At 44.4% G+C, this 27,833-nt stretch overlaps 1 protein-coding gene across 2 annotated transcripts in view; it reads left to right on the top strand.

Annotated features, from left to right (window-relative positions):
• The window catches only part of KNTC1 (kinetochore associated 1), a 913,665-nt gene that overhangs the window by 165,121 nt on the left and 720,711 nt on the right, over positions 1 to 27,833 (top strand). For both annotated transcript variants that reach the window (XM_078667574.1, XM_078667573.1), the window contains exons 6-13: positions 6,557 to 6,634; positions 7,681 to 7,715; positions 8,423 to 8,533; positions 17,205 to 17,298; positions 18,658 to 18,710; positions 18,970 to 19,085; positions 19,195 to 19,249; positions 26,372 to 26,470. In XM_078667574.1, the coding sequence (XP_078523700.1) occupies positions 6,557 to 6,634; positions 7,681 to 7,715; positions 8,423 to 8,533; positions 17,205 to 17,298; positions 18,658 to 18,710; positions 18,970 to 19,085; positions 19,195 to 19,249; positions 26,372 to 26,470 (641 nt within the window). The remainder of the gene's footprint in view (positions 1 to 6,556; positions 6,635 to 7,680; positions 7,716 to 8,422; positions 8,534 to 17,204; positions 17,299 to 18,657; positions 18,711 to 18,969; positions 19,086 to 19,194; positions 19,250 to 26,371; positions 26,471 to 27,833) is intronic.

Genomic DNA, 27,833 nt, shown 5'->3' on the forward strand with positions numbered 1-27,833 from the left:
TAGCGGTTTGTTCGAGAGATGTTCTCATGCTATGAGACATAGTTGGTGAGATCTTGGAAACTATCACTAAAGAATTTCAGGCCAACCTTGCTCAAACCATGTAAGATGCCCAGGATGCAGATAAATTTGCTGCAGAGTTGACACAGCTGTCTCTTTGGGCTGGAATAATCAACACTAGTGTAGTGCTTTGGCACCACGCTTGGTTGAGGTCCATGGGCTTTGTTAGTGACATGCAGGCGTCGTTGATGGATATGCCATTTGGTGGGTCTCTCCATTTGGCGATAAAGCTTGGTCAGTTGTTGGAGCACTTTAAAGAAAGCCCGGCCCTGGCACGCTCCTTCAGCCTTTCCATTCTAGGAAAGCTGCACCCTTTGTAATTTTGCCCCTTTCCAGTCTTCTCCAGAGGTTTTGTGTTACCGACAATGTCAAGGCTCACTGCCTCCACAGCAGGCACCCCAGCCATTTGGAGGTGGAGTGGGGGGGATAAAGCATACAACGTCCAACCCACCAGGGGAATGAACTTTCCAGTTCCCCATTTCCTGCAACATCCACCCCCAAACAGCTTTAGTTTTTCCCTTAATGGCACACGACCACCCTGCGGGAGGCAGGATAAAACAGTACCTCCAAGGGTGATCAAATGTAACCGTTTTCAGATCATTCAGCATGGCTACGCCTTCCCATTCCTTTCGACTCACCTCATCTTTTGCCTACTTCAGAGCACCTGTCAGAGGAGCATATGTCCATCTTGTGTCAAGAGTTGCAGGCTCTATTGGTCAAAAGAGCCATAGCATGGGCCCCGGCCCCAGAAATAAGGACAGGATGTTAATCCTTTTATTTCCTTATGCTGAAGAAGGATAGAAGCCTTCATGTTAATTTAGATCTACATCTCTGCATACCTCCTAGCAGAAGGACAAATTGAAGATGTTTGTAGGAGCCCAGGTTCTGTCTGCCCTGGATCCAGGCAACTGGATGTTAACTTTAGACCTGCTGGATGCCTACTTTTGTTTACTTGTCCTGCAGTCTTACAGATGCAAATTGTAGTTCAACGTAGGCCAAGGGCATTTTCGATTTGTGCTACTCCTCTTCGGCCTCACTATTGCTCCTTAGGTGTACACTCAAGTATTGGTGGTGACTGCAGCACACCTTTAGGGTTTGGGTAATCCAATGTTTCCTTACTTTGAAGACAGGCTGTTGAAGGTGGACTCCCTACAGTCAGTTGCAGGCCATGTGCATATGATGGTGAACCTCCTGATTTCACTGGGGTTGACTATTAATGTGGCGGTTACACTTTCAATGGTGCCATTCTGAATAGAGTGCTGTTCGGAGCCTTCCCACCATTGCAACGAGTTACGGGCATTAGGGCTCTAATCTTGATGTTCCAACCTGGGTTCTACATCTCAGTGAGAATGGCTGATACTTCATGGATTCTTGGTCTCCTGCATCCTGCTTGTCGACTATGGCAGATGATCTGTTTGGGCTCTGCAAGTCTCAGTAGCCCAGCAACAGGGGAATATGTCTGATTCCATCTAGGTTTCTTTGGAAGCTTGAAAATACCTGCAGTGGTGGCTATTCAACCGCAATTTTCCTGTGTCCCTGTCCCACCCAGAGCGGACAGTGGTGATGGATGCCTCCTTGATAGGATGGGGAGGTCGTCTGGGAGAGGCGGAGATCAGAGGACTCTGGTCTCTGGCGGAGACCTATCTCCACATCAACGTTTTTGAGTTGCGACCATTCGGCTTGTGCTGAAAGCCTTCTTGCCATTCTTCAAAGGGAGGCTCATTCAGATTGGCAAGGACAACAAAACTGCCATGTGATACTGCAACAAGCAGGGTGGGGAGGGGTCCTATGCACTTGTACCTGTAAGGTTTGTGCATGTGCACTTCTGTCCCACAGAGCACACAGTGCTGTGTGTGAAGTGTGCACACAGCTCATCCCGGGAGAGCGTTTGTGCGCTGAAAGGCAGAAAATGCTCCTGCACTTGCTGCCTTGCTTTTCTAACTAGAGCGCAGCTTGGGTGCTTCTTGTGGGACTTTTGAAAGTATTTGTTACTCGCAGCGCCCGTCTACAAACACGAGGTGTGTTTTCAGAATCATCTGAAAACACATGTTCGCGCTTTTAAACTTGATGCATTTATTTTCTAAATAGAGCACGGCTGTGGGGCTGATTGTTTGCCTTTTGAAAGTATTTATGGTAAATGCAGCCTTTGATGGGCACTGTGATAAACAAATACTTTCAAAAGGCCCACTATCAGCCCAGCTGCCACACTGTAAGAAAATCAATGCTTCAAGGTTAAAAGCACAACTTGTGCTTTCAGATGATCATGATAGCACACATCGTGTTTGTAGACTTGATGCATTTCTTTTCTTAATGCAGTACGGCTGCGGGGCTGATTGTGGGCCTTTTGAAAGAATTTATGTTAATCACAGCGCTCGTCATGGGCTGCATTTAACATACATTCTTTAAAAAGGCAAACCATCAGCCCCGCATTTAGAAAAATGCAGCAAGTTTTATATAGTGCAAACTCAACCCAAAAGTATTGGAGCGCTTTACATGATTTAGTATGCTTTTTTTTTTTTTGGTATGAATTGGGAGATTAATTGATTTGCCCAGAATCCCAGGATGTTAAGCTGACCCGTGACTCAAAACCCATCGCCAAAGTTGGCAGCTTGAGCATTAAGCCGCAACCTCTACCACAAGAGCAGAAGCATTTTCAAGATTATATACAACTTTATTCAACAAACTACCATTGACAAAGCCATTAGCCATGGTTTATTGGAGGGGTAATATTGTATTATATATCTGGATGCAATGACAGAAGAAGCAAAACATCAGTCTGGTGGCACACTATGCTAAGCACAGATTTTAAGCTTATTTGCTTTTAGGCCATGCCCTTAATTGCATCGGTCACGCCCCTTTGAGAGACCCCCTTGTTTTTCATCACACTTAAAGCCATGGTCTACACACTCGGTTGGGTTCTTGGTGCACATACCTTGGCTACAGCGCACAGAGACCTTACTCTGCCGCACACAGAGGAAAAACATTACAGGGAACATTGGTCCTAGGTCCTTTATCAAAAGGCAATATGTCTCTGGAGCTGGCTGGAGTGTGGGGCATCTCACTAGTCTAGAATCTCCTGGTGAGATCTTTGAACGGCAGAGCAGACTAACTCAGTTAGCAGCACCTAGCAGATAACGAATGGCATTTAAATCCTGAGGTGACAATTGCATTTTTCAGTAGTGGGTAGAAGCCCGACTAGATCTTTTTACCACCATCAAGCAAGCACAGCGTCAAAAACCTTTGCATGCTGGAGTTTTCAAGAATGCTCTCTGAAACGCATTCTGGATAGAGTGGAGCACAGAACATCTTTATACCTTTCTGCCACTGCCTCTCCTGTTCCGAGTCCTGAAGAAAATTAGGAGCACCTGGGTCCAAGTCATCCTGGCTGCTCCAGATAGGGGAAGGAGTGTGTGGTACCCAGAACTTCTGATCATGAAAATCTGTCCTCCAATCTGGCTACCACTTCTGGAGGATCTCCTCTTGCACTGCATGGTCCTACACCCGAACCTGTGCAGACTGTACCTCCATGTATGGAGTTTGAAGGGCAGTAGTTGTCTGCGTTCTGTCTTCTCCTGGAAGTTGTGGGTGTCATCCTTTCTGCAAGGCGTCCCTCTACCAAGACTGTTTACACTGGGTTCTGAGACAGATTTGTAGCCTGGTGTGGACCCATGATAGATCAAACTGTCAGATGTCTTTTTGTTAATTTTGTATCTCGCCGAGCAAGGACTTGCAGTGTACACCGTTAAAGGGCTATTTGTCAGCCCTTTCGGCCTTTTTGTGTTTAACTGATCAGCCATCCTTGTTCAAATCATCTGTTCCGGTGAGGTTTCTAAAAGGTTTAACTAATTTTTTTCTCTCAAGCCCTTTGTGAATCCACAGTGGGATCTAAATTTGGTCTTTACTTTCCTCATGTGCTCTCCCTACGAATGTATACACAGCTGTCAACTGCGTCTCCTCACTTTGAAGATTGTGTTCTTGACTGCAGTAACTTCAGTGAACTCCAAGCTCCCTCAGTACAGTCGCCTTGCAACACCTTTTCCCCCAGATATAGTGGTGTTGAGGACTATGCTTCATTTTTCCCTAAAGTTTGAGCTTTCCAGAGTGGCACTCTATCACACTCCTTTTCTTTTCTCTACCTCACCTCTCAAAAGAGAAAGTTTGACTCCTCCAGCTGCACCCCACAACAGCTTAGAGCGTTTACATCGCTCTTTCTGGTGGATACTTTTTGTTATCCCAGGTACCTCGCTGCCCTCCCGCCTCCCCATTCTGTGGAATGGTCTTTTTCCATCTCAAAAGGTCCCAATCTAGAGTTCTTTACATTGGTACATTTGATCATTGTGGGCTCTGGTTCCTAGTGCACTGACCAAATCAAGAAAGAAACTGATCTGCAGGTCCATCAACACTTCTGTGGCGTAATAAAGTAATCGCGAAACCTTATTGTAGCACCTACCAGCTGGAGGGAACAATGCTCTTTAAATCTTCTGATCTAGTCTGACGAATAGGGATAGTCTAAAGGTGAGGAATCTGCAGTTGGAGTACCCGCCAAATCCTCAACATGATGGTTATATACTAAACTTTGTTGGATGTATCAAGAGCCAAACCACCAGAATTGATACTCTTCTTCCTAAAGAGAATATTCTGGGGATAACAGGCACAATCACAACTGCTGATGGAATTATGATGAAATTCTGTCCGCCTTAGTTTCCTACCAAGGAGGATGAAAGACTGCACTGTCTTGGCTCTAAGCAGGCTTCCAGTTTTTATATTGACGTACCTGCGAGTTTCAGGTTGATATTCAACTTTTCCTGGACTATGCTGGTCCCAAAATGGTAGGGTGATCCAGAAATGGACAATTTCCCACTGGCTCATTCTATGCATAAAGGCATCGGAACCCATTCCACAAGACAATATTACGTTTTCAGTGCTGTCCTCTGAGTGTTCCTGTTTTGTACATTTGCCACGGTGTAATGTTGGGCTTAGGTTAAACCTTTCTCCTTAAGTGTTGTAAAATAGCCATCTCAGAAGGCCTGTGTTACGGGACTTTTCTTTTCTTTTTTAAAAACTTTTGTTTTCCAATGCAGGCAGGCAATTTAGCCGCGCCACAGTCATATACAGCATGTACATTGCATAACATTTTATATTATAGCATTAGGTCTCAACACATTTTAGCATTAGAGAGAGACCGAACACACCTCCCCCCTAAAGAATTCGGGTGCCATGGCCCTACATTGTGTCTAACCACTTCCCTTATATCTTGCCATACTTCTGTGGGCATCCCCTTGCCATGTAAACCATTTTGTCTAGAGTGGAGCATCTATCCATGCCTTGTTTCCATTCCTAATTTGAGCTATAGCTCTCCGTTTCTTAGCAATGTCCCTTTCTGCAACTAGGAATCCCTAGCCATTGAGTGTGTGTGCTGCTCTGGTGCCACCCATCACCTCCATAATTCCCAGCAGTACATTCTTGGGTGTCAGTTCAACACGTTGTCCTGTTGCTTCAGCAAGACATTGCTGGGTCTTTACTTAACTCTGTTACCAGTCTTTTTGATATATACTCTACCTGCGAAGTCCTCACAGGTTCTTCCCGCCTCCCTTTTCTGAGAAGTGGTCATGTGACTTTAATAATGTCCCTGGTTAGTTTTGATACACTGTAGTTTTTGTCAATCTCGTTGGCTTCGTCGCCGAATCTGAGTAACTGGGAAAAAATGAGGTGGAACAGACATCACTGCACTGGGGTTATATTTTGTATGGCTTTGTGACATCATATCAGGGATGGATCGTAGAGCGGAGTTGGAGCAACGATACCTGAGAGCAATTTCAACATTATGGATCCCGTCTGGTGCTTGGAGTCTCAAAAGGTGAGGTGTCTAGAGGTGGTTAATTTCCACTGTTCTTGAAGAAAAGTAACTTGCTGTTCTGGTCTTTAAAATGAACTACCCCAGGGCTTTGGATTTCTTCTAATTCTCTTCTCAGTTTCTCCATTTTCTTTATGATTTCGGTTCCTGCTTTTCACTATTGCATTTCATGCACTCCCATCCTTCTGATCATCTGCTACTTAATCTGTTCCGATGCTGGCTATTATAGGTCCAGGAAGGACTAATGGACTGCTTGATTTTTTGGATAGCTGACTGTAAACAATTTTCATTTCCAATGACTGTATTTATGTGTATCTGATATGAATATCGTGAAATGCAGGCACTGCCCCCTCCCTCATGGTTCTGAGGGACACCCTTGAACGAACCCCTGATCCTGCATTCAATTTGGAAATTCATGTTTTGCACCTCATTGCTTGACCATTTGTATATTTCATTAGGAAAAGCCTTGCAGCAATTTCAAATAATTGAATCTAGGCCTTGATGAAAGGAATGGAAAACACACTTCTTGCAAATTGCTCGGTAGTGCCTGCCTCTGAGGTGTAAGCACCCATTTTTGTTACTTTTTAAATCTCAGCTTTACTTGTATATCGGATCTTAAATTTGTCTCTTGTTTCCTATCCACAGGTACATATCACATGTTTGTTCTCACAAGCAACGGGTTCTTTTGCATTATGTACCTCCATTTAGCATACATTCAAAAAGGTAATGTGATATTGTCGATAAACATTATTGTGTTCAAGTTAGGCTGCATTATGATTATGAATATTTTAAGTAGTACATTTCTGCTGTTTTGTTTAATTTGCTTTATTGGATTTTTTGTAAGAATACTTTGTCACAGCATTTCACACGGTTTTATAATAGAAGCTAATTGTTTAAGTTCACATAAATTGATGCATATTTATGAATATTAATTCCATACCTCTTATTCTACTTAGAACGTGTCTCTTTATTGGGTTTGAAGTTCAAGTTACAGTAGGCTCCTTGGTTCTGTACATTTTAGCTTGACTTAGAATTATTTTGACATTAATCAATTTAGCCTTTTAAATCCACAGGGCCAATAACTAGGCATCGGAGATGTTCTTGATTACATTTTTATGTGTTCCCTAGAAGCGGTTTCTCCAAGCTTTACCCTCCGAGCTTTAAGATTTGTATCTAATTCTAATGAATGCACAAGACTTTGTGTATGACATTTAATTTCTTTATGAAACGTTTGTCAAACTGTGATTTCAATTTGACATTCTGTACTTATTCTCTATAGGTCTTGCTAGTGGTACTGTTGAGGTCTTGAACTGGAGAAATTAATGCATAGTACTAGCTTCAGATCTTGCCATAACATTTCTTGTAAGAACTCTCCAAATAACTTCTTGGTGTTTAAACAATATGTTACCTATAATAAGTCTAAGAATTTACACAGGCAGTCTTTTAGTTGGCTCCCAAGTGCCAAAAAGGTCATTTGTATATTTGAGTCAGGAACTTTTTAAACTGTGTTTTAATGTATTACTGTTTTTATGTATATCTAAGTTTGTAACTTTTATGGCCTTCCTGTGTGAAACCAAATAAAGTTTATTTGATTTATTGAGTCAGGAACAGTAGAGTGATTTTTAAATAGATGAATTTCGTCAAACTCGAAAAAGCAGTGCCAGCAATCCCTTTTTTTTGTACTAAATTAGCACCAACACCATGTAAAGTAAAACCTTTAGACCTTGCTACGGAAAACTGGTGTTAACTTTTGCTTTTCCGCCAAACAGCACTTGAACAGAACGACTTCAGCAGAGCAAAGGAGGTCAGTGCATGTTGTGTACATTGTGTTTTAAGAACAAATGCCGCACTTTTAACCATGGTTCTCCACGTAACTTTATTCAAATTAGTTGTATATCTTTTCAGCACTACCCGTTTATCCCATTTCTAATTGATATTTGTATCTAGATTAACTTTATAGTGGCTATTTTAGGAGTGACCATTGTGTCCTTGAATCATTGATGTTTACTCTTTCAAGTACAGCTCTAAAGTGTAAATCAGAATATGCCATTTTTCCATTGACATATAAACATTATACAAATGTAACCATAGTTTTAAATGTAAAACTGCATTACATTTATATAGTATTGTACTGTGGGCTCAAAATTCGTGCTCGGATTGTTCTTTGCAGAATGTTGGGCTTCTGGAGCAATTGCAGCGATTCTCTCTGACTACAAAACTTGCATCAAACCATCTCAAAGTATTTGAGTTGGTGTTCCTCTTTAATACCTGACCGCTGCAAATGTTAAAATCTACCACGTGGATTGCATGTATAGTTCTATTTCTTATTTAATTTATGAACGCATCCCCTGAAAATTACACACACTGTAGAACAGGACAGTAAGTGAAAGCGAATGAGCTGATAACATGTTGACAATTTCAGTGTTTTTCTTTTTCTTTCTGGTAGTAAGATGGTTTGTTGTCGGTTTTATGTTTAGCAATACTGATTTTTTGTTGTTGTTTTTTTTATAGATGGAAGGGCAGATCAAGACAATGTTCATATCTAATGAGGAGTACCATACCATTGGGTGCTTGACTTCGGTGATGGGCACTTTTAACAACGATCTTAACTTGATAATTGGGGTAAGGTTTGTGACAAATAGACATTTGTTTGTTCACATTGACTGGATGCATGGAGAAACTTCTCAGTGACTTAAATTAAGAAGAGAATTCACTTTTGTTCATGAGTCAAATCCAATACTTTCAAATAGGAGAGATTGGTGGGATCATGAAGTGTATGAGAGTTGTCCATGCCCATTAAAAAAGTCACCAATCCAGACTATGTCCAATCCTTGTATTAGTGTCGTAAGCGAACTGCTTTGTGTTGGTGTCGGAAAACATATGGATAATGTGCAGACTCAATGTTCACTTCACCAGAACAGTTTCTCTTTCCTCTGATCTTGTGGCCCTTTTTATTCCTTTCCATCGTAGTTCTTCAGTAGCGGAGTGATGTTCAACATACATGCATCTGGGTAGATTGGGTAACAACAACCATAGAAATCACACTGCTCTCCTGCTTCATTTCTGTATGATGCTGCAGTTAAAGTGATCAGAAGTTGTGTGTGTTGGAGAAGTGAGTACTGTGTGGGGAGCTCCCCTTTTAGGGAGCTTCTTGTGACCACATCCTTCTTCTCCTGGGTGGGTGGGACACCTAAAACCCCCTTACACCATCTGGAAGATTTTAAGAAAAACAAATGTATTGATTTAGGAAAGTGCCCATCTTTGTACCTGGTAGATGTTGGTCTAATTCTGGGTGATATTCGACTTCCCGTCCACTGTAATTTCCACCACTGCAGAGCCACAGGGGAAGAGGAGGTATGACTGCCTTTGCAAGGGTCATATCCCAAAGAAAATGCAGGTACATCTGCCTTGGGAAGAGGTGTGGTGCAGCGGCCAGGGCGGATGACTCTGGATCACCAGGGCTCGCGGTTTGATCCCCAGCACCAATGGCAGGTAAAGCCCAGCACCTTGTGACTCTGGGCAATAGCTCGCTTAATCTTCCCAATGGCCCCCAGAGCCGGGACACTTCTCCTGAGGTAGCTGTGCGCTTTACAAATGCTGATATTTCATTCCTAGTACCCTTGAGTGGCTTGCTTCTCCAGCTGTGATGGATGGTGCTGCAAACACATCACTTTTTTCCATTGGGTTATAGCAGTAGCTACCACCTTTTTAAATGTACAATGCGTTTTGTACTGTAGTACTGGTTCCCTTGCTTGTAGACATTAGTTGTCGTCCTCTTAACATATGCAACAAGCATTATATTCTGACTGCAGCAATTTAGTACACTGTTTCACACAAGCTTCTTAATAACGGCTCAAAGACTTTTTTTAACCTCCATAGTACTTCTTTACTTGAGTGCTATTGAATTAAACAAAACCTTGATCTCCTAGGTTATGATCACACACTCCACTAACACAACAAATGCTACTTAATCAGACATTGTGGGGATCTGTGACAACATTGCAATGCTCAGGACGATCATGGGTGATGCTTCTACCCAGAAACTCCTCCTAATACAAGTAAACCTCTGACAAGCATACTCCAAACACTAAAGACACTGTCTATAAGGTCAGCAAAAAAATAAAATAAGCCTGATCCTTGTAAAAAAAAATCATTCTCTGCTGAAAAAAATCATTCTCTGCTGGCTATCTGTTAACTCAAATCATTACAGGATTTATCAACAGTTTGCAAATACCTGCAATTGACGTCTGAAAAACCCACATCCCCACTTCCTAAGAAACCAACTATTCACCAACCTGCATTACGGGGTTTGAATTGTTTTATTAGTATTTTGCAATAAAAGAACCCAAGAATGCAAATCAATGCTCAATCCGTACAGAGATAGCTTTGTAAGATTCAAACAACAAAAAATAAAACTAAAAGTAACCACAAACCTCTCCCCCCCCCCCCCCCACCTCCCTCCCATCACATACATAATCTATGTCATATCTCGGCCAGCGTCTACTATAATGTCCAGGTTCTTCTAATATCGTAGCGGTGCAACACCCTTCGATGACGGGGACACGTTAACTCTCTGAACTCTAAAGATAGAAGGAAAATAAACTGCCCCAGAGATCCTGGAAGGACCTCTTCCCCGGTGCTAGAAGCGTATGAGAGCTTCTCCATTCCCAGGACAAACCAGAGGCGTTGGAGCCAGCCTAAGTGTGTAGGAATGCGTGTAGAGCCCCAAGGGGTAAGGACTTTCTGCAAGGCAGCTCCCAGTGCAATGCCCATCTGCCATGCCTGCCTTTCATCGATTTCTGGGTGTCTGTCAAAGGATTAGGTAAACCCAATAAAATGTAAGCAGGGAACCGAGGGATCTGTGTCTCAAAGTGCTGGTTAATCTCATCAATAATTTGTGACCAATAATTGCTTAAACCATCCTTTGTTTCTAAATTCAGCTCAAACTCCAGCCTATCAATCGCCATCAAATGCATGGAAATAGTGGTTAACTCACATTTCTTTTGCATATGGTAACCGCATTTACGATTAAAAATAAAAAGTAGATGCCAGTGGTTGATTTTGCTTTTCAATTCACACCTGAGTAATATTTACTGCCTTCCTCTACAAATTGCCCTGCGGCAACAAGTGATGGACGGAATACTGAATGAATCAAACATTCACCCCCAGTCAAGAGATCTGGACTAAATCTATTGTTCCTTTTCTCACTACGTATCCCCAGTTTGGAGCTAGCCATATGCAAAGCAGTCTTGACCCTGCTCCTCATGGGAACAGTAAAGCCTTAACTGCCAAGCAGGGTACTCCCTGGAGCGGAAACTAGCATCCTCTGACTGGCTTCAGGTTTCACGCTGCCTCAGCCAGGCTAACTTGAATTCAGTGGCACAGCGAGCAATGGACCCACGTCTGGGCATACTCGGCCCACTTAGGGCAAAAAGTGCTGCGGCAACAAATGATGTACGTAATATTGAATGAACAAAACATTTACCCCCAGTCAAGAGATCTGGGTTCAATCCATTCTTGTTTGTTACTACGCCACCCCAGTTTGTACCTAGCCATATGCAAATCAATCTTTACCCTGCTCCTCCTGGGAACCGACCAGCCCGAACTGCCAAGCCTGGTCCGGAAACAAGCTTCCTGGGATTGTTTTCAGTATAACACTCCTCATCAGCCAGGTGAGCTTGAATCCAGTGGCAAAGCGAGCAAGGGACTCATGTCTGGGCATACCCATCCCACTTAGGGCAAAAGAAATGCTGCAGCAACAAACAAACAGAATGCTGAATGAATCAAACATTCACCAAGAGATCTGGGTTAAATGAATTGTTCTTTTACTCACTATGCCATCCAAGTTTGGACCTAGCCATACGCAAATCAGTCTTGACCCTGCTCCTCATGGCAAAAGTCCAGCCCGAACTGCTAAGCCGGGTCCTCCCTGGACCGTAAAATAGCATCCTGAGACTGGTGTAGGGGGGTAACACCCCTCAGTCAGGCTAGCTTGAATCGGTAACTGCAAACACAACAATGATGGACAGAATGTGGATCAATGTCACACATTCACCCCAGTCCAAAGATCTGGGCCCAAATCCATCGTTTTTCCACTCCACACCACCCTGGGTTAGACAATGGCGATATGCAAATCAGCGCTGACCCTGTGCCCCATGGGAACAGTCCAGTCCGAACTACAAAAGCCAGGTCCTTCCCAGAACGGAAACAAGCATCCGAGGACCGGCCCGGTTTCGAGGTAACACCTCTCTTCAGCCCGGCTAGCTTGATTCCAGTGGTGTGGAGTGCCTGGGACTCACGTCTGAGCATCCCCAGTACACTTAGAGCGGTAACTGCAAACACAACAATGATGGACAGAATGTGGATCAATGTCACACATTCACCCCAGTCCAAAGATCTGGGCCCAAATCCATAGTTTTTCCACTCCACACCACCCTGGGTTAGACAATGGCGATATGCAAATCAGCGCTGACCCTGTGCCCCATGGGAACAGTCCAGTCCGAACTACAAAAGCCATGTCCTTCCCAGAACGGAAACAAGCATCCGAGGACCGGCCCGGTTTCGAGGTAACACCTCTCTTCAGCCCGGCTAGCTTGATTCCAGTGGTGTGGAGTGCCTGGGACTCACGTCTGAGCATCCCCAGTACACTTAGAGCGGTAACTGCAAACACAACAATGATGGACAGAATGTGGATCAATGTCACACATTCACCCCAGTCCAAAGATCTGGGCCCAAATCCATCGTTTTTCCACTCCACACCACCCTGGGTTAGACAATGGCGATATGCAAATCAGCGCTGACCCTGTGCCCCATGGGAACAGTCCAGTCCGAACTACAAAAGCCATGTCCTTCCCAGAACGGAAACAAGCATCCGAGGACCGGCCCGGTTTCGAGGTAACACCTCTCTTCAGCCCGGCTAGCTTGATTCCAGTGGTGTGGAGTGCCTGGGACTCACGTCTGAGCATCCCCAGTACACTTAGAGCGCTGATTTGCATATCGCCATTGTCTAACCCAGGGTGGTGTGGAGTGGAAAAACGATGGATTTGGGCCCAGATCTTTGGACTGGGGTGAATGTGTGACATTGATCCACATTCTGTCCATCACTGTTGTGTTTGCAATTACAGCTTGAATCCAGTGGCACAGCAAGCAGTGAACCCACGTCTGGGCACACCCATCCCACTTAGGGCAAATAGTGGCGTGGCAACAAATGATGGACGTGCCAATGAAGTCAAGCTAGCCTGGCTGATGCGGGATGAAAGAGCGAAACCGGTCCCAGGATGCTGGTTTCTGGTCCGGGAAGGACCTGGCCTGGCAGTTCGGGCTGGACTGTTCCCATGGATGGTAGGGTCAATACTGATTCGCACATGGTTGAGTTTTTCAAATGGATTTAGGCTCAGATCTTTCTGTACAGGGGTGAATGTTTGACATTGTTTAACATTCTGTCCATGAATTGTTCTTTTTATATTTGTCACCCTCTGTGGGACTGGACATGCCCAGATGTCCTGTGCTCTCTGTGCCACTGGAGTCCAGCTAGCCAGGCTGATGAGGGGTGAAACCTCAAAACCGGTCCCAGGATGCTTGTTTCCGGTCCAGGGAGGACCTGGCCTGGCAGTTCGGGCTACATTCGGTCCAATTCTTCTTTTTGAATTCCTCTCCAAATTGTCACACATTAACTTCATCATGCCCCAAGGTTTTTCTCTCTCACTGACTTTAACCTTTATATCGCACCCTCACTAACATTTTTAGAGTTGTCAATGATATGTAAGGTGATTGCACCCAGATCTACCTACTCTAAGATGTGGAAAAATGCAACTCCATCAAGGACCGACTTTTGTGCAACTACAGAGCCTTCCATTTGTGTACCTCTGTATAGATAGCTATGAAGGTGATATGCTGTTCCTTTGCCATTGTCATTCCATGGTTTTCTTTGTGGCTTGTCCCTAGATGCAGGACACTTTGCCCATTTCTTTCAGTTTTATCTGAAATATTGGGGTCGTCTCTCCGCTATCAATTACTTCACAAGTGAATAATGTAACTAAAATTGTGTACTAACATCTTAGTCGCCTCTGTGGGATTCATCAACCACTGCAAGCTTATGATCACACTGCTCTCCTCTTTGCTTGGTCCTCTTGCATTGATTATTGTAGTGTATGGTGGCCTCTACAATCAAATTGTGAGACAACCCCAATTAATGCAAAAAATGCCCGTCTTGTTCTGGCCTTGAGAAGTTCTACATAATCACACATACTTTAAAGGCCATCCTTTAGCTGACAGTCAAACTAAGGAATTTGATTTGATTCGAAATATTACTTATTAAGTGCACGAATGCCGTGGCGTCTTGGCGCTGACTGTAACACATGGATAACTAGCGTGAGACTAAAGCTTTAGATTTGAGCGAACAACCAGGTTTTCAGCTCCTTCCTAAACGTCATCCGGTTAGGTTGAAGTCGCAATGTGGATGGCATCTGATTCCAGAGTTTGGCCGCACAGAATGATAGCATGCGGCCCACCCCATCTTGCCTTGCGTATTTTTGGAATTCAAATGAGGCCCTTCGTATAGGATCTGAGAGTTCTGGCTGGAGAGTACATTGTATTAAGTTTCCGCACCTCCCCAGATATTCCTCCATAGAGGGCCTTGTGTACTATGCAAAGAGCCTTAAAATTAGCTCTTTGCTGAATGGGAAGCCAATGTAAAGCTGTGATAGCCTCTGATGTGGGGCGTCCCTTAGGGATGTTCATGAGCAGTCTGGCAGCAGCGTTCTGCACTGATTGCAGCTTCCTCTCCTGTGCCTTGTCAATTCCCACAAAGAGTGCGTTGCAGTAGTCAAGTTTGGATGGAAAAAGTGCTACTACAACGGTCTTTTGAAGTTTATATGCATGAACTGGAACGTTTTTCACAATGTGTTTAGGAGGAAGAAACAGGAGGAAGTTAGCTGGTTGACTTGGGCCGACAGATTAAGCTGCTCATCCAGAATCACCCCCAGGTTCTTAACCTTAGTACCTGGACTAGGATAGACTCCCGCCTCCATAGGCCACCAGTTGTTGTTCCATAGCGGAGGCCCCTTACCAAATTCTAGGACCTCAGTTTTGTCCGTGTTTAATTTCAGGAAATCAAGGCTCATCCAGATCATGATGTCCTTCAGACATGCGTGAAAACTGTTAGCCACTACTTCTGATGGTTTGGAAACCGAGATTGTGAGCTGCGAATCATCGGAATACATAATCAAGGAGAAACCATGCTTCCTGACTAGGGTGGCCAATGAGGACACGTAGATGTTGAAGAGAGTTTGTGACAAAGCAGATCCCTGCGGGACACCACATGGGAGCTGGAAGGTTCCGGACTGTAAATTCTCCCAGTGTATGCTTTGTTCCCTGTTTTCTCGGAAGGAGGAGAGGAGGGTCAGAGCGGTGTCCTCCACCCCCCACATCTCTCAGCCGCTGTACCAATACCGTATGGTTCAGGGTATCGAATCCCGTCGAGAGCTCTAGTAGAATCAGGATCGCTACTACCCCCCCCCCCCATCAACTATCCTCCAAATCCCCTCCGTGGCTAGCACCAGAGCTGTCTCCGTAGAATAACAAGGCCTGAACCTATGTTGAGTGGGGTCCAGCAAAAGATTCTCTTCTAGATAGTCTATCAGCATTTTGTTCATGGCTTTTTCCAGTATTTTTGCTGCCAGAGGTAGCATGGAAATTGGCCGATAGTTTTTAGGCTCTACGGGGTCCAGGGCTGGCTTTTTAAGGATAGGCCTTATGCAGGCCTTTTTCCATGCACTGGGATATTTACCCGTTCCTATGGCTTGATTCAAAAGAGGGGTGAGATGTGTGCTAATAGTCTTTGCTACTAGTTGGAACGTGGCTGGTGGGCATGGGTCAATTGGCAAGCCAGATTTTGTTGATGTCAAGAGATCAAGAACCTCCTCCATAGTGAGTGCCCTAAAATGTGAAAGCCTCGCAGTTGAATGAATGTAATACTTCTTGAATGGGCCACAAGTCTTTGCATGTGACTGTTCTGATGTACCTATCCATCCAAATTGTTCACCTCATTCTCTCTGACCACACACCCACGGTTGGCATCCATGCATTATCCATCTCCTGCCGCCCTGATGAGAAGGTTTCTTCTTTGACACAGAAATAAAATTTTGCTGGAAATGCTTCAAACCTCAGCTCTCCTGGGAAACGTTTGGCTTGGATGACTGTAACAATTCCTGCTTGCTTCCCACTCAAGCACGCTGAAGCAACCTCCAGTAGCTTTAACATCTTACAAAAACGATAAATAAAAGATGCACACAGCTTCTGCAGGAAGCTTTACTTACTGGATAATCTCAGTGTGTGCTGTCTGTTGAATGTTTATAGTTGTATTTCTTAAGAAAACTGCTTTTCAAAGTATTGAAATCTGTTGTGTCAGTAACTGTGCATTTTAAAATGTCATTATAGCTAGATCGCAATGTCCCAGAATGCATGGTCAAGATTGCCTTATCTCATATAACATGATGCATAGGTTATCCTTTTCCTTACGTTTGCTTGACCGGCTGCATTGCTATTTATTGCTAGTTAGTTGCCCTGTATCTAGGCCAGGGATACCCAACCTAGCCGATGCGAGTCGGATTCATGCCACATTTTCATTATATATACAAAAGTTCATTTGAAATGGCTAACTTAAGTGGAACCTTTTTACCCAGGTAGTGGTTATCCTAACCCTCCTGAAGCCACATTAGGCACTCTTACATATAGATTGTTACAAAAGGCAGTTTTTCCAAGACCTATGTCTAGATGTGTATGTATCAAAAGGAGCTACATCAGAGGCTGCTTCTCAGTAACACAAGAACATTCTTGAAAACCGAATTAATATCCAGGTCTATTGATTGGGTGTCAAAAGTGGGCTGGTTGCTTATTTGCATCTGCATCCCCCCCCCCTCCCAGTCACTGGTGCCATCGATCAACTAACTCAACTTCAAATGAATTGAGGCATAATCAATTCATGGTTAATTTTAAAAACATCTTTTCCTCAACTGAATAAAATACTTCATACCCATGTGCATTCTTTAACTGGGTAGCACCTGAAGTCTGCCCAGCAGTGTGTAAAGCAAGTGAAGCAGTGCAAAGAGCTCTCAGGTACCTTCATCTATTCCTTACAAAGCTGCAGGATGACCCACCTCGTGGTGCATCTGAATGGAGTATACACTTGGAAATGCTTGTGTAATTTGTTGACCATGAAGTTAGCTCACCCTGGATCATTTGATTCTTTACGTTTGAAAGTGTCCCTCTTTTTTTCCTTTTTTTTCCACATTAGGGAATTGGCGATATGGTGCTCTCAAAGTGGAAAATGGATGCTGTTAAAAAGCAGATTTCTCTTCAGAATGTAGTGGATTCCAGCTTGATTAAGGGCAAGTTGTTTTTTCTTACAGCCTTTGTAAAAATAGTTGTACTTCTACTTAATGGCCACGTTGTATGGCCTTGTTATCATAATATTAATACAAATTTGATTGTGCCAAATATGATGCAAGAACTCCCTTTTCTCCAAAGTTGTTTTGAGGGCTTCAATATCAGACCCAGAATGTGCTTATTTGCATGGTGTATGTAAGGTTTTACCACAGACCGCTCATATGGCAGTGGTGTGTTTTACTTGGTTTGTCTTAGACCCCTGCTGGTCACTCACCTTCTACAGAGGGTTGTAAGTCTCTTCATTTCCCCTCTATCTGTGGGTGAGGGGTTGCTTATAGGATAACCTTGTTTAACTGACTCCCCTGAACATTTTCTTTTCCTTCTTGCATTGTAGCAATACCTTGCTTTGTTTGATTTAGAAAACCGTAGCTTCCTAGTCCTGCTAAATTACTGAAATGGTGAAAACCCAGTATCCTTAAGCAAGACTTTGGTTCTGTGATCTTTGAGCATAAATAACACGTTTTCCTGTACGAGCGGAGGGCACATTGATTGTTAATGAGCACTGATAGCTATCTGGAGGGATAGGCCAGGTCAGACTTTGTTCATGGGTGGTTAGTGGGTGGTAGAGCTATGGTGAGGATGGTTGAGCTTTCCACCTGTAAAGTTAATTTGTCCACTTCTTGTGCCAAAGTTCAAAACCTTCTCATATCACTCTGCTCCAACCTTACCACATTTATTTCCACATAAATTGGGCTACATTGAAGGTGACTAGTGCTATCTATGTACGTAACACGTGTTGTGACCCATTATTTTTAGGTTTATCAGAGCACTCTGCATCCAGACCATCCACCTAGATTAGAGCAAAAACACCAGCGTTTTAGCACTTTAGCCATGCTTTGAGCCCATGACTATTCTCCGTGAGCTGCAGTGACTCGTAAGGATGTCCTGAAACCTGAACACATCTTCCCATATTGGTCCATAAAGTTCATCAAACTTGATGTAGTTACTGACCCAACTAAGCCCTTCTTGCGACCGGTAGATACAGGTTGGGCAGTGATGACCCAGCCCCCTTATCTCACCAGGGATCCACTTTCTGTTAAATGGTCGTGCCTTTTCAACACTGGTGTCTGGGATACTAAACACACATTGGCCTCAGATGTACAAAGACTTTCCACGATGAAGGGGATGAGAATTTCTTGCAAAATTATAGTCTTTTCCAGCCTTCCAGCTCCAAAAACGTAAATCCTTTTGTTCTAAGATGCTTCCTGTAGAGGACAACATTTTTTTTATTATATATTAAATTAAAACCTTGAATAAATTATTATAAAGGTAAATAATAACTATGATGCTTCTGTTCACAGGTGTGAAAAAACTTCAGGTTCTAGAGAATCTCCTGTTTGTGTTGGATGGAGAGGTAAGTCTTTGTCTCCGTGTCACGGGTTACTAGACTGATATTTGTATTCCTCACATGTGAGATACACAGATCTGTTTGTCTTTTGTACAATGCAGATCTTTCACATGCTTACATGCACTAGAACAGATGTGTAGATGAAGTGGCCAGGTTTTGGGACTGCCTTTTTCGATCTCCAATCTTAGTCTGCTATATTGTACAATTTCGTTCAACTAATGTTGCAAGTCACTTGACTTACATGTTCCTTTCTGTTTTTTTGTAGAATGTTTTGAGTATGTGGGATGCATACACACTGATCATGGTTTGGGATTGGCCATCGGTCTGTATTGAGGACTTCCTGCTAACCACCGAAGGCGATTCTTCGTCTTCACTCACATTGTAAGTATTTTAGTTTGGCATATGTTCTAATGATTAACTTTAGTCACAGTGAAAATCTACATGATGATCTCGTCCTATCTTCACCTACTGTTTTTGTTTGTTTCCATAGGCAGCGCGATGCAAACCTTAAATTAATTGCTCTAACGGCGCCGGATACCAAGAAGGTAATAGTCTTCTTTAACCCTAAAGTTCCTCAAAGGTGCCTGTTAGAAATGGGATTCCTGGTTGACTAAGGCTGGCACCAAACCAGGCAGAAACCACCACTCTAGTCAGGGCAAGGGAGTTACATGCCAAGATAACCCCTGCTTCACCCCCTTGGTAGCGTGACACGAGCAGTGAGGCTTACCCTGGAGGCAATGTAAGTTAAGTATTTGCGCACGCACCCACCAGCAACAACATCCCAGGCCCCCCACGAAAGGAACTCCACACAAGGTTATATATAAAAATAGCTTTTGTATTATACCAAACACATTAGATAATAAACTCACAGTTTACACTGTGCCACTGGCACGGGCAGAATTTACAGGGGATTATATACATGGGACAGGGCCACATGAGCCACTGTCAGGAATAAGCACTTTTAGAACTAGCACTTTGAAAGAATAACACTTAGCACATATAATAACTGTAGCACCAAAAATAGCACAAGGTAGCACACAACCAGTAACCACTGGTAAAAGGTAAGTACCACCTACGCAATCCTAAACACTTTAGGCAAATATCACGCAGGGAACCATGAACTCCCTAGTAGAACCTATACTAGGAAAAACAACATCCTAAGCATGAAAACACATTCAGAGGTATAGGCCAGAAGCTTCACACATGATGCATAAAAACACATTCAGAGGTATAGGCCAGAAGCTTCACACGTGATGCATAAAAACACATTCATAGGTATAGGCCAGAAGCTTTACACATGATGCATGAAGCCACATTCAGAGCTATAGGCCAGAACACAGGGTGCGCAAAACATACTACACACAGTGCATTTCCTAACACCCAAAGCATTAGCGCATAAATCACATTAGGGTCCAAGCTGCGCCACTGCGCCCAAACCTAAATGTAGCAGCTGCCCACTACTTGCTGGGCAGCTGAGGACAGGAACAGGGCCTAAACGCTGCAGCTGCCACTAAGTGCTGCGCAGCTGTGGAAGGCCAAAGTAGGGGCGAAAGAGGGCGACTCACTCCTGAGTCCAAAGAACAAGTCCCTAGAAAGGAAAAACCTAAACGGTGCAGCTGCACACTACTTGCTGGGCAGCTGGGAACTCAAAACTGCAACAGGGGCTCTCGCTAGTCCTCCGGGACAAAGACTGCGCCCAAATGCTGGAGCCACCTGGCTCTGAAATAAACATGTCCATTGGAGCACTCTGGCTCTAGGATCAACTATGCTCATTGGAGCACTCGTGGGCTAAAAATACAATAATACCCCCGTGAGCCTCGTGGGCTCAACATACAATAATGCCCCCGTGAGCCTCGTGGGCTCAACATACAATAATGCCCCCTTGAGCCTCGTGGGCTCAACAGACAGTACTGCCCCCGGGAGCCTCGTGGCTCAACAGACAATACTGCTCCTGGGAGCCTAATGGGCTCTAAAGAAATGCCCCAAACCTGGGGGAGCGGCCCACTGCCAACCGGGGCCACTCTACCCCTATTGAGACTGAGCACCAAAGAAAGCCAGCACCACTGGGGGGGGCTGGCACCGGCAATGTGCTCTGATGCCCCCCTCTTCACACAGGGTCCCACTCACCGGCTCTCTCGGGGGTCACAGGGCGGCTCCTCTCTTGCTGGGAGCCATTGCGGGGATCTCTGTCTCCGGGCGGCGGTAGCGCTCGGCGGGGCTTTCTCTCCTCATGGGAGCCCCGCCTTCACCATCGTGGCTCCAGGGCAGCAGTCCCCTCCTCTGGCTGGGCCCCGGCCAATCACAGTGCGGCGGCGGGGACTTCCTCCGAAAACCGGAAGTCCCGCCCCGCGTCAGGCACTACGGTGCCTGACTTTGTTTGCGGCTTGAGGGCCGTGGCGGTGATTTTAACAGCGGAAAATATGGGGTGGGCACCCTCGAAACACAAAATAAAAGTATAAACGGGGTGGGCACCTGTTTAAGGCGCATAAATAGCGGGGTGGGCACCCGCTCCAGTAATAATTAAAATAAGCGGGGTGGGCACCCGCAGGGGAGCCATTTCGGGGGAATCCCTACGCCGGGGATTCCCTCAGGACAAGGGGCAGCGCTGCAAAGCCCACGCTTTCACTCAGCTGGGCAAGGGATATGTAGCGCTTCCAGGCGCTAGAGGCAGCCACAGACGGGGGCAAGGGCAAAGGCACAGCAAAAGGTCCTGGAGGTCAGGGAGGCAATGCAGGGCCCAGGGGCCAGCACACTGGGCACTCCAGCAAGGAGACAGCCCCCATGGCGGTCCCTCATGGGCCCCACCATCAGTAAAGCCCCCTCTGTCAGGAATCCAAAAAGTAGAAGAGTCTCCCAGTCATCCTAGGCATCCAGGGGCTGGGCAGGGCCCAGGGAGGCAAGCCTTCCCCTGGGCCCCAGCAGCAGCACGCCCCTGGTAGATTCAAGCAGAAACACAAGAACCTTTTACAGGAGGTCACAGCCTCTTTTTATACACAAAATCCCTTTGTCTCTAGGGTGCAGGGTGGAGCACTTTGTTGCTCAGCCCCTCTCCCCATTCACTGGCCAGGCTAGGGTTATCAGTAGCACCACAGGGGGCGGAGCCAGCATTGTGTGGGGAAAGCCCAACCCTATTCAGGGGCCAGGTGCACTCCTCCCTCACATCAATCATGCAGATCTCTCCACTCACCACCGGGGCAGACCCATCCTTACTCCTGGAGCCAGGCTCACCAGTCAGCTCCAGCCAATCACAAGCCAGACAGCCAATTCACATAAATTACACAGACATGCCAACTTCTAGAAGTTGTATACAAGGGATTTGTTTGACCACTATCATTCACATTACTTGTTGAAAACTTAATCAGTGAGATTGTCAAACATGAACTATCTCGCAGGTGTCCACAGAACAACACTTCTGAATCTCTTGAGGCTAAAGTAACACACGGAAGAGCCTATTTATATAGGAAATATATATTCTGTATTTAATTGCTGGATTGCAAATTCATTCGAGGGGATACATAAAGACTTAAATCTAATGCAAAATGTCATGAAAGAATGTATAAATCAATTCAACAAAACAATTCATAACAAAACAACCACTCCTGTTAATCAGATGAAAGCAACTAAAAAGCATAGATCATTATAGCTCTTCCAGACATAAATTTCTTAGGAGATGGTGGGCAGGTCATTATGTCTGGAAGAGCTATAATGATCTATGCTTTTTAGTTGCTCTCATCTGATTAACAGGAGTGGTTGTTTTGTTATGAATTGTTTTGTTGAATTGATTTATACATTCTTTCATGACATTTTGCATTAGATTTACTTTTGCTTCCAGAGATTCAGAAGTGGTGTTCTGTGGACACCTGCGAGATAGTTCATGTTTGACAATCTCACTGATTAAGGTTTCAACAAGTAATGTGAATGATAGTGGTCAAACAAATCCCTTGTAGACGACTTTACCTTGTACTGAACATTGCCCAAGCCTACAAGGGTTGATTGGGTTACCCTTTCTAGAATCAACTTCTAGAAGTGGCACTTCCACACTAGACACAATAACACCGCACACATCATCACGCAGCATTTAATCACACGAGTCCGCACATACCAAACTCGCATCTCCACTCCCACGCATCAGGAACTACCAGGGACACATACATTCCCCATGCATTCCTATGGGAGGGCAGGCCAACCTCACCACACGCACGCACTTTACCCTGGGACACAGTGGTAAAGTTCGCAGAAGCCAAAAATCACGAACACCAGGTCACAGTTAAAAGCAAAAAGTTTAGGGGTGAACCTGCCAGAAGGGCCAAGTCCAACAGTGCCTATTTGAACGGGGTCTTTATTAATCTTTTGTTTTTTAACAAACTCACTTTTGCCATTTTTTGTCCTTGTGACTCTATAAATGTTAAAAGTAACTCTGCAATGTACCGTATTGTTCTGAAGAACAGATGCAATGTTTTGAAAAACTCATTATTGCTAAAATATTTGAAAGATTCCTCATCAATGTGGCATCATGATATAGTGCTGGTTACCATAAACTGGTGGTGTTGGTCCACTTTCAATTTTTTTTTGACTGTGAAGCAAAAAACAAGCACATGTTGTAGTGAGCTAATGCTTATAAAGATTCCGAACAGAAAATCTGAGCGGGAAACATCATTTACTACGAAGCAAATAACACGCATAACGTTTACCACGCGTCACTCACCACGCAAAGGTCTTTCCCACGCGTAAGCCTTCAACGACCGTCTTTACCACGCGAGTGGTATTCCTTCCTGTCGTCGTTCTGCAAGTACGATCTGCGTTGGCTTTGGGGGGCTGGGGGGAGGGGGGGGGCTGGGGGGCTGGGGGGGGGACTGGGGGGAGGCTAGGGGGGGTTGGGGGGGTCTCCCCCCCCAAAAAAAAACCAAGCGGATATTAATAAATTAAGAAGAAAATTTCAAAAACGTAAAAAAAACCGCTCTACAATGCCTCAAAACGCTGAAGGAAAAGAGCACGTCATAATAGAAGTCCGTTATCAGTTTTGATAGACGTGTTTTGACGCTTGTTTCCGTGGTCGGTGGAAGAAAGGGCTGATGGTGAAAGACGTACAGGGGTAAGATATGAATCAAAACTTTGTAAATTAGGGTATTAATTAAGCGCATTATGAAAAAATTTAAAATATAATGTAAGGGAATCTGTTTATTATTGTTTAAAACATCGATCTTTTCCTTCGTACTGCATGTAGCCTATCAGTATCATTATGTAAATGTAAATGGGACGTCAGATGTTTCGTAACGTTATGATTGCGGAGTAAAAACATGCGTTGTCAAATGCTGCGTGCAAAAGACACATGCGAAGTAAAATTCGCGTGGTAAAGGCATGCGTGGAACTTGAAATCGTTGAATAATCATATATTCAATCTGAGCACGTAAGATCTCTGTTGGGAGGGAGGTTTGCACAGTGCATATTGCACTGAAATGCGTGTCCTGCTTCTAGTGAAGAGCTAGGGGCACGGCGAAGATGAAAGTCCAAATTGCCTATAGTTCTAGGAGCTAGCAGACCCCTGATGCCTGAGTTGAAAGCCAATGATGATGGGAGGGTTGTTAACGAAATCCATTGAGGGGAGATGGGTATCTCCACAATCAAGCAAGTGCATTGTGCTGCTTTTCCAAACTGGTACACTTGTAGCTCTGCCAGTTTATTGAAGGCCGAGTCAAAGAGAAAGGAAATCTAATGGCCAAGTTGATGCCCCTAAAATCCAGAGGTCTGGGCTTTTATCCAGTTCAGCACATGATTCCTCTGATTTAGTGATTCCTCTCAAATAGTTATTCAAATTGTCAATATTTGTAATGCAAATATATTAAAACGAGTTGGATAGTTTGCTGTCTATCACTGTCCTAAATACCTATCCGATCGTCCCTCACCTTCTTATTTCTGTAATTGTTTTAATCGGACTCCCTACATCTTCATATTCTTTGCAAAGCATCTTGTGTTTGAAACATGCGTGCAAGAAAGACGTCTAATACCTCTTGGAGCTTCTCATTTGCTTCATCATTTACCTAAAATGTCTACTAATGGCATGTTCAGACAAATACATGGACCAGGGCTACCAGAGAGGGGCATTGGTCTTTGAGTACCTATAGATGGTAATAACTGTATTCCTTGTGACATGATCACAGTAGTTGTCCTCAGCACTCCAAGAATGTACATGGGTGGCACATGTAGAAATAAAATGACACGTATTAGTCAGATTTCAAGTTCTCTTAAGGCCAATTTCAAAGGGCTAACATAATGCAGAAATATAATTTCTGTCTTAGAAAGGTTTTAGTTAACCTGTTTCTGCATCCATGTGATGGCTTCAGCAGTGCAGGTGTACAGGGATGAGTGCTAGACTTCCTTGGATCCCAAAACAGCCACATCTGTTGTAAGAGTGCTAATGGTTTTTCTGAACATGATATTGTCTCCGAATAGTAGTTCATTCTACTGTTCTCATAAGGGTATCAATTAAGAGCATCATGGGACACCTGCAGCTACCCAAATTGAGAAGGAAACTGCTCTCTCTTGCTCTCTCTTGCCCTCTCACTCAATTGCTCGCTCTCTCTCTCTCGCTCTCTCTCTCTCTCGCTCTCTCTCTCTCGCTCTCTCTCTCTCGCTCTCTCTCTCTCGCTCTCTCTCTCTCTCTCTCTCTCTCGCTCTCTCTCTCTCTCTCTCTCTCGCGCTCTCTCTCTCGCTCTCTCTCTCGCTCTCTCTTTCGCTCTCTCTTGCGCGCTCTCTCTTGCTCTCTCTCTCGCGCTCTCTCTCGCGCTCTCGCGCGCTCTCGCGCTCTCTCGCGCGCTCTCGCGCGCTCTCTCTCGCGCTCTCTCTCTCGCGCTCTCTCTCTCTCGCGCTCTCTCTCTCGCGCTCTCTCTCTCTCGCGCTCTCTCTCTCGCTCTGTCTCTCTCGCTCTGTCTCTCTCTCGCTCTGTCTCTCTCTCGCTCTGTCTCTCTCTCGCTCTGTCTCTCTCTCGCTCTGTCTCTCTCTCGCTCTGTCTCTCTCTCGCTCTGTCTCTCTCTCGCTCTGTCTCTCTCTCGCTCTGTCTCTCTCTCGCTCTGTCTCTCTCTCGCTCTGTCTCTCGCTCGCTCTGTCTCTCGCTCGCTCTGTCTCTCGCTCGCTCTGTCTCTCGCTCGCTCTGTCTCTCGCTCGCTCTGTCTCTCTCTCGCTCTGTCTCTCTCTCGCTCTGTCTCTCTCTCGCTCTGTCTCTCTCTCGCTCTGTCTCTCTCGCTGTCTCGCTCGCGTTCGCTCTCTCTCTTGCTCTCTCCCCCACGCTCTCTTGCTCTCTTCCCGTGCTCTCTCTTGCTCTCTTCCCGTGCTCTCTCTTGCTCTCTTCCCGTGCTCTCTCTTGCTCTCTTCCCGTGCTCTCTCTTGCTCTCTTCCCGTGCTCTCTCTTGCTCTCTTCCCGTGCTCTCTCTTGCTCTCTTCCCGTGCTCTCTCTTGCTCTCTTCCCGTGCTCTCTCATGCTCTCTTCCCGTGCTCTCTTCCCGTGCTCTCTTGCTCTCCCCCCCCTCTCTCTCTTGCTCTCTTCCCGTGCTCTCTCACCCCCTAACTTTCCACCCTCTGTGTTGAAGATATTTTCAAGTAAGGCAAGAGTGAATATCGTTGTACTTAATGAAACATGCAAAAAATAGAATTTTGATTTTTTGTTTTTACAGATGAGAAACCTTACAGTTTATTCATTACCAACTATGAATTTGCTGTATTCTGTTGAAGTGTCTGATATTTCGACTTTAGTCCAAACTGCAATTGGCACGGTATGTTCTATACTTCTCTGATAATTATGAAGTTACAACACTAGTTTGATGTCTTATGTAAGACATATATCCCTATTAAATAATATGCTTTTGAGTCCTTCTTCTATCCTACAATGTGAACCTTTTTCTGGTATACCAAAGGATTCTGCTAATCTATACAACGACTAGGAGGTCTCTGTAGTGACCACACTGCAGATAAAGTATTTTGTCCCTTGTTCTTTGATACACTACCAGTTTCAAGTATTTCAGAATCTATATACTTGGAGTCTAGTGCACTTAATGATTATGCAATGCCTATACTGTTGCATTAATGCAGGGGTGCCCTGCACCAGTTGATGAGAGCTGAATCAATGCCAGATTTTCAGAAGGTTTAGGTGAGCTACATTTTGATACAGTTACTCTACATAGAACACATGTATGTAGTAAGTGACTATCCTGAACAAATCTTTACCAAACAAACTGGGAACTGACCCTATTCAGGAAAAAAGGGTGAAGTAAGGCAGAGGGCATGTGTGTTTCCAGTCTAGCCTAAGTACTATTTAATACTGAGCAAAAATATGCTGGGGGCCAGACCTCCTAGGGCTGGAATAAGTCGGATAGTAGCTTATGAGTGTGAAAAGAATTGTTAGTAACTTGTGCTTCTTGTATGAACTATGCAGTATATTTATGTTTATTTCAGTGCTTTAAGACAGTATTGCACCAAGTGGATGCTTGAAAGCATGCATTGAGCTAGGAATGAATAGAGTGAATATATTGACATCATTCATATCTAAATCCTTGACTGGAGAGAGGGGTTTTAAGGTTTTTTTCATTGAATTTTCTGTGTTCTGCCTTGAAGCAAAAGAAGAGAATTCATGTAGAATGAGCTAATATACACAGACATTTCCTCAATATGTATCTTGATAGGATCAGTCTGAGAAGTACAGGGAAGTTGACGTTAAATGTACGGTTGGGGATATGGAATAAATAGTTTGAGAAAATGCATAAGGCATTCTTTGTTCCATGTCTCCCATCAATTTAAACTTTAATGGAATTGTGCAGGAGAAATACAACAGAATAAAGGGGACTGTTCTACCAGTCTGTGGGTCCCACATCGTTTAAGAGTGTAATCGTGTGGCTATTCCTCTGCTAAACATATACTTTCCCTTTGCATAATCTCCTATTTCTGAAAGTATTTGTAATGCTACCAACTGCAAAGAATTGATGAGGACCGTATTTTGGTTTAATTATTGGTTTGCAGATTGATGGAATTAAATGGGTATTGGGCCTGACCAGGCCCAACAACATGTCCTTAAGTCTTATGCATCACATCCTCTTTAAATTAAAGAGTAGAACTGCTTATTTTACTTTTTAGTTTGAGGTT

The sequence above is a fragment of the Lissotriton helveticus genome, chromosome 11 (genome assembly GCF_964261635.1).
Source record: "Lissotriton helveticus chromosome 11, aLisHel1.1, whole genome shotgun sequence".
Taxonomy (NCBI): domain Eukaryota; kingdom Metazoa; phylum Chordata; class Amphibia; order Caudata; family Salamandridae; genus Lissotriton; species Lissotriton helveticus.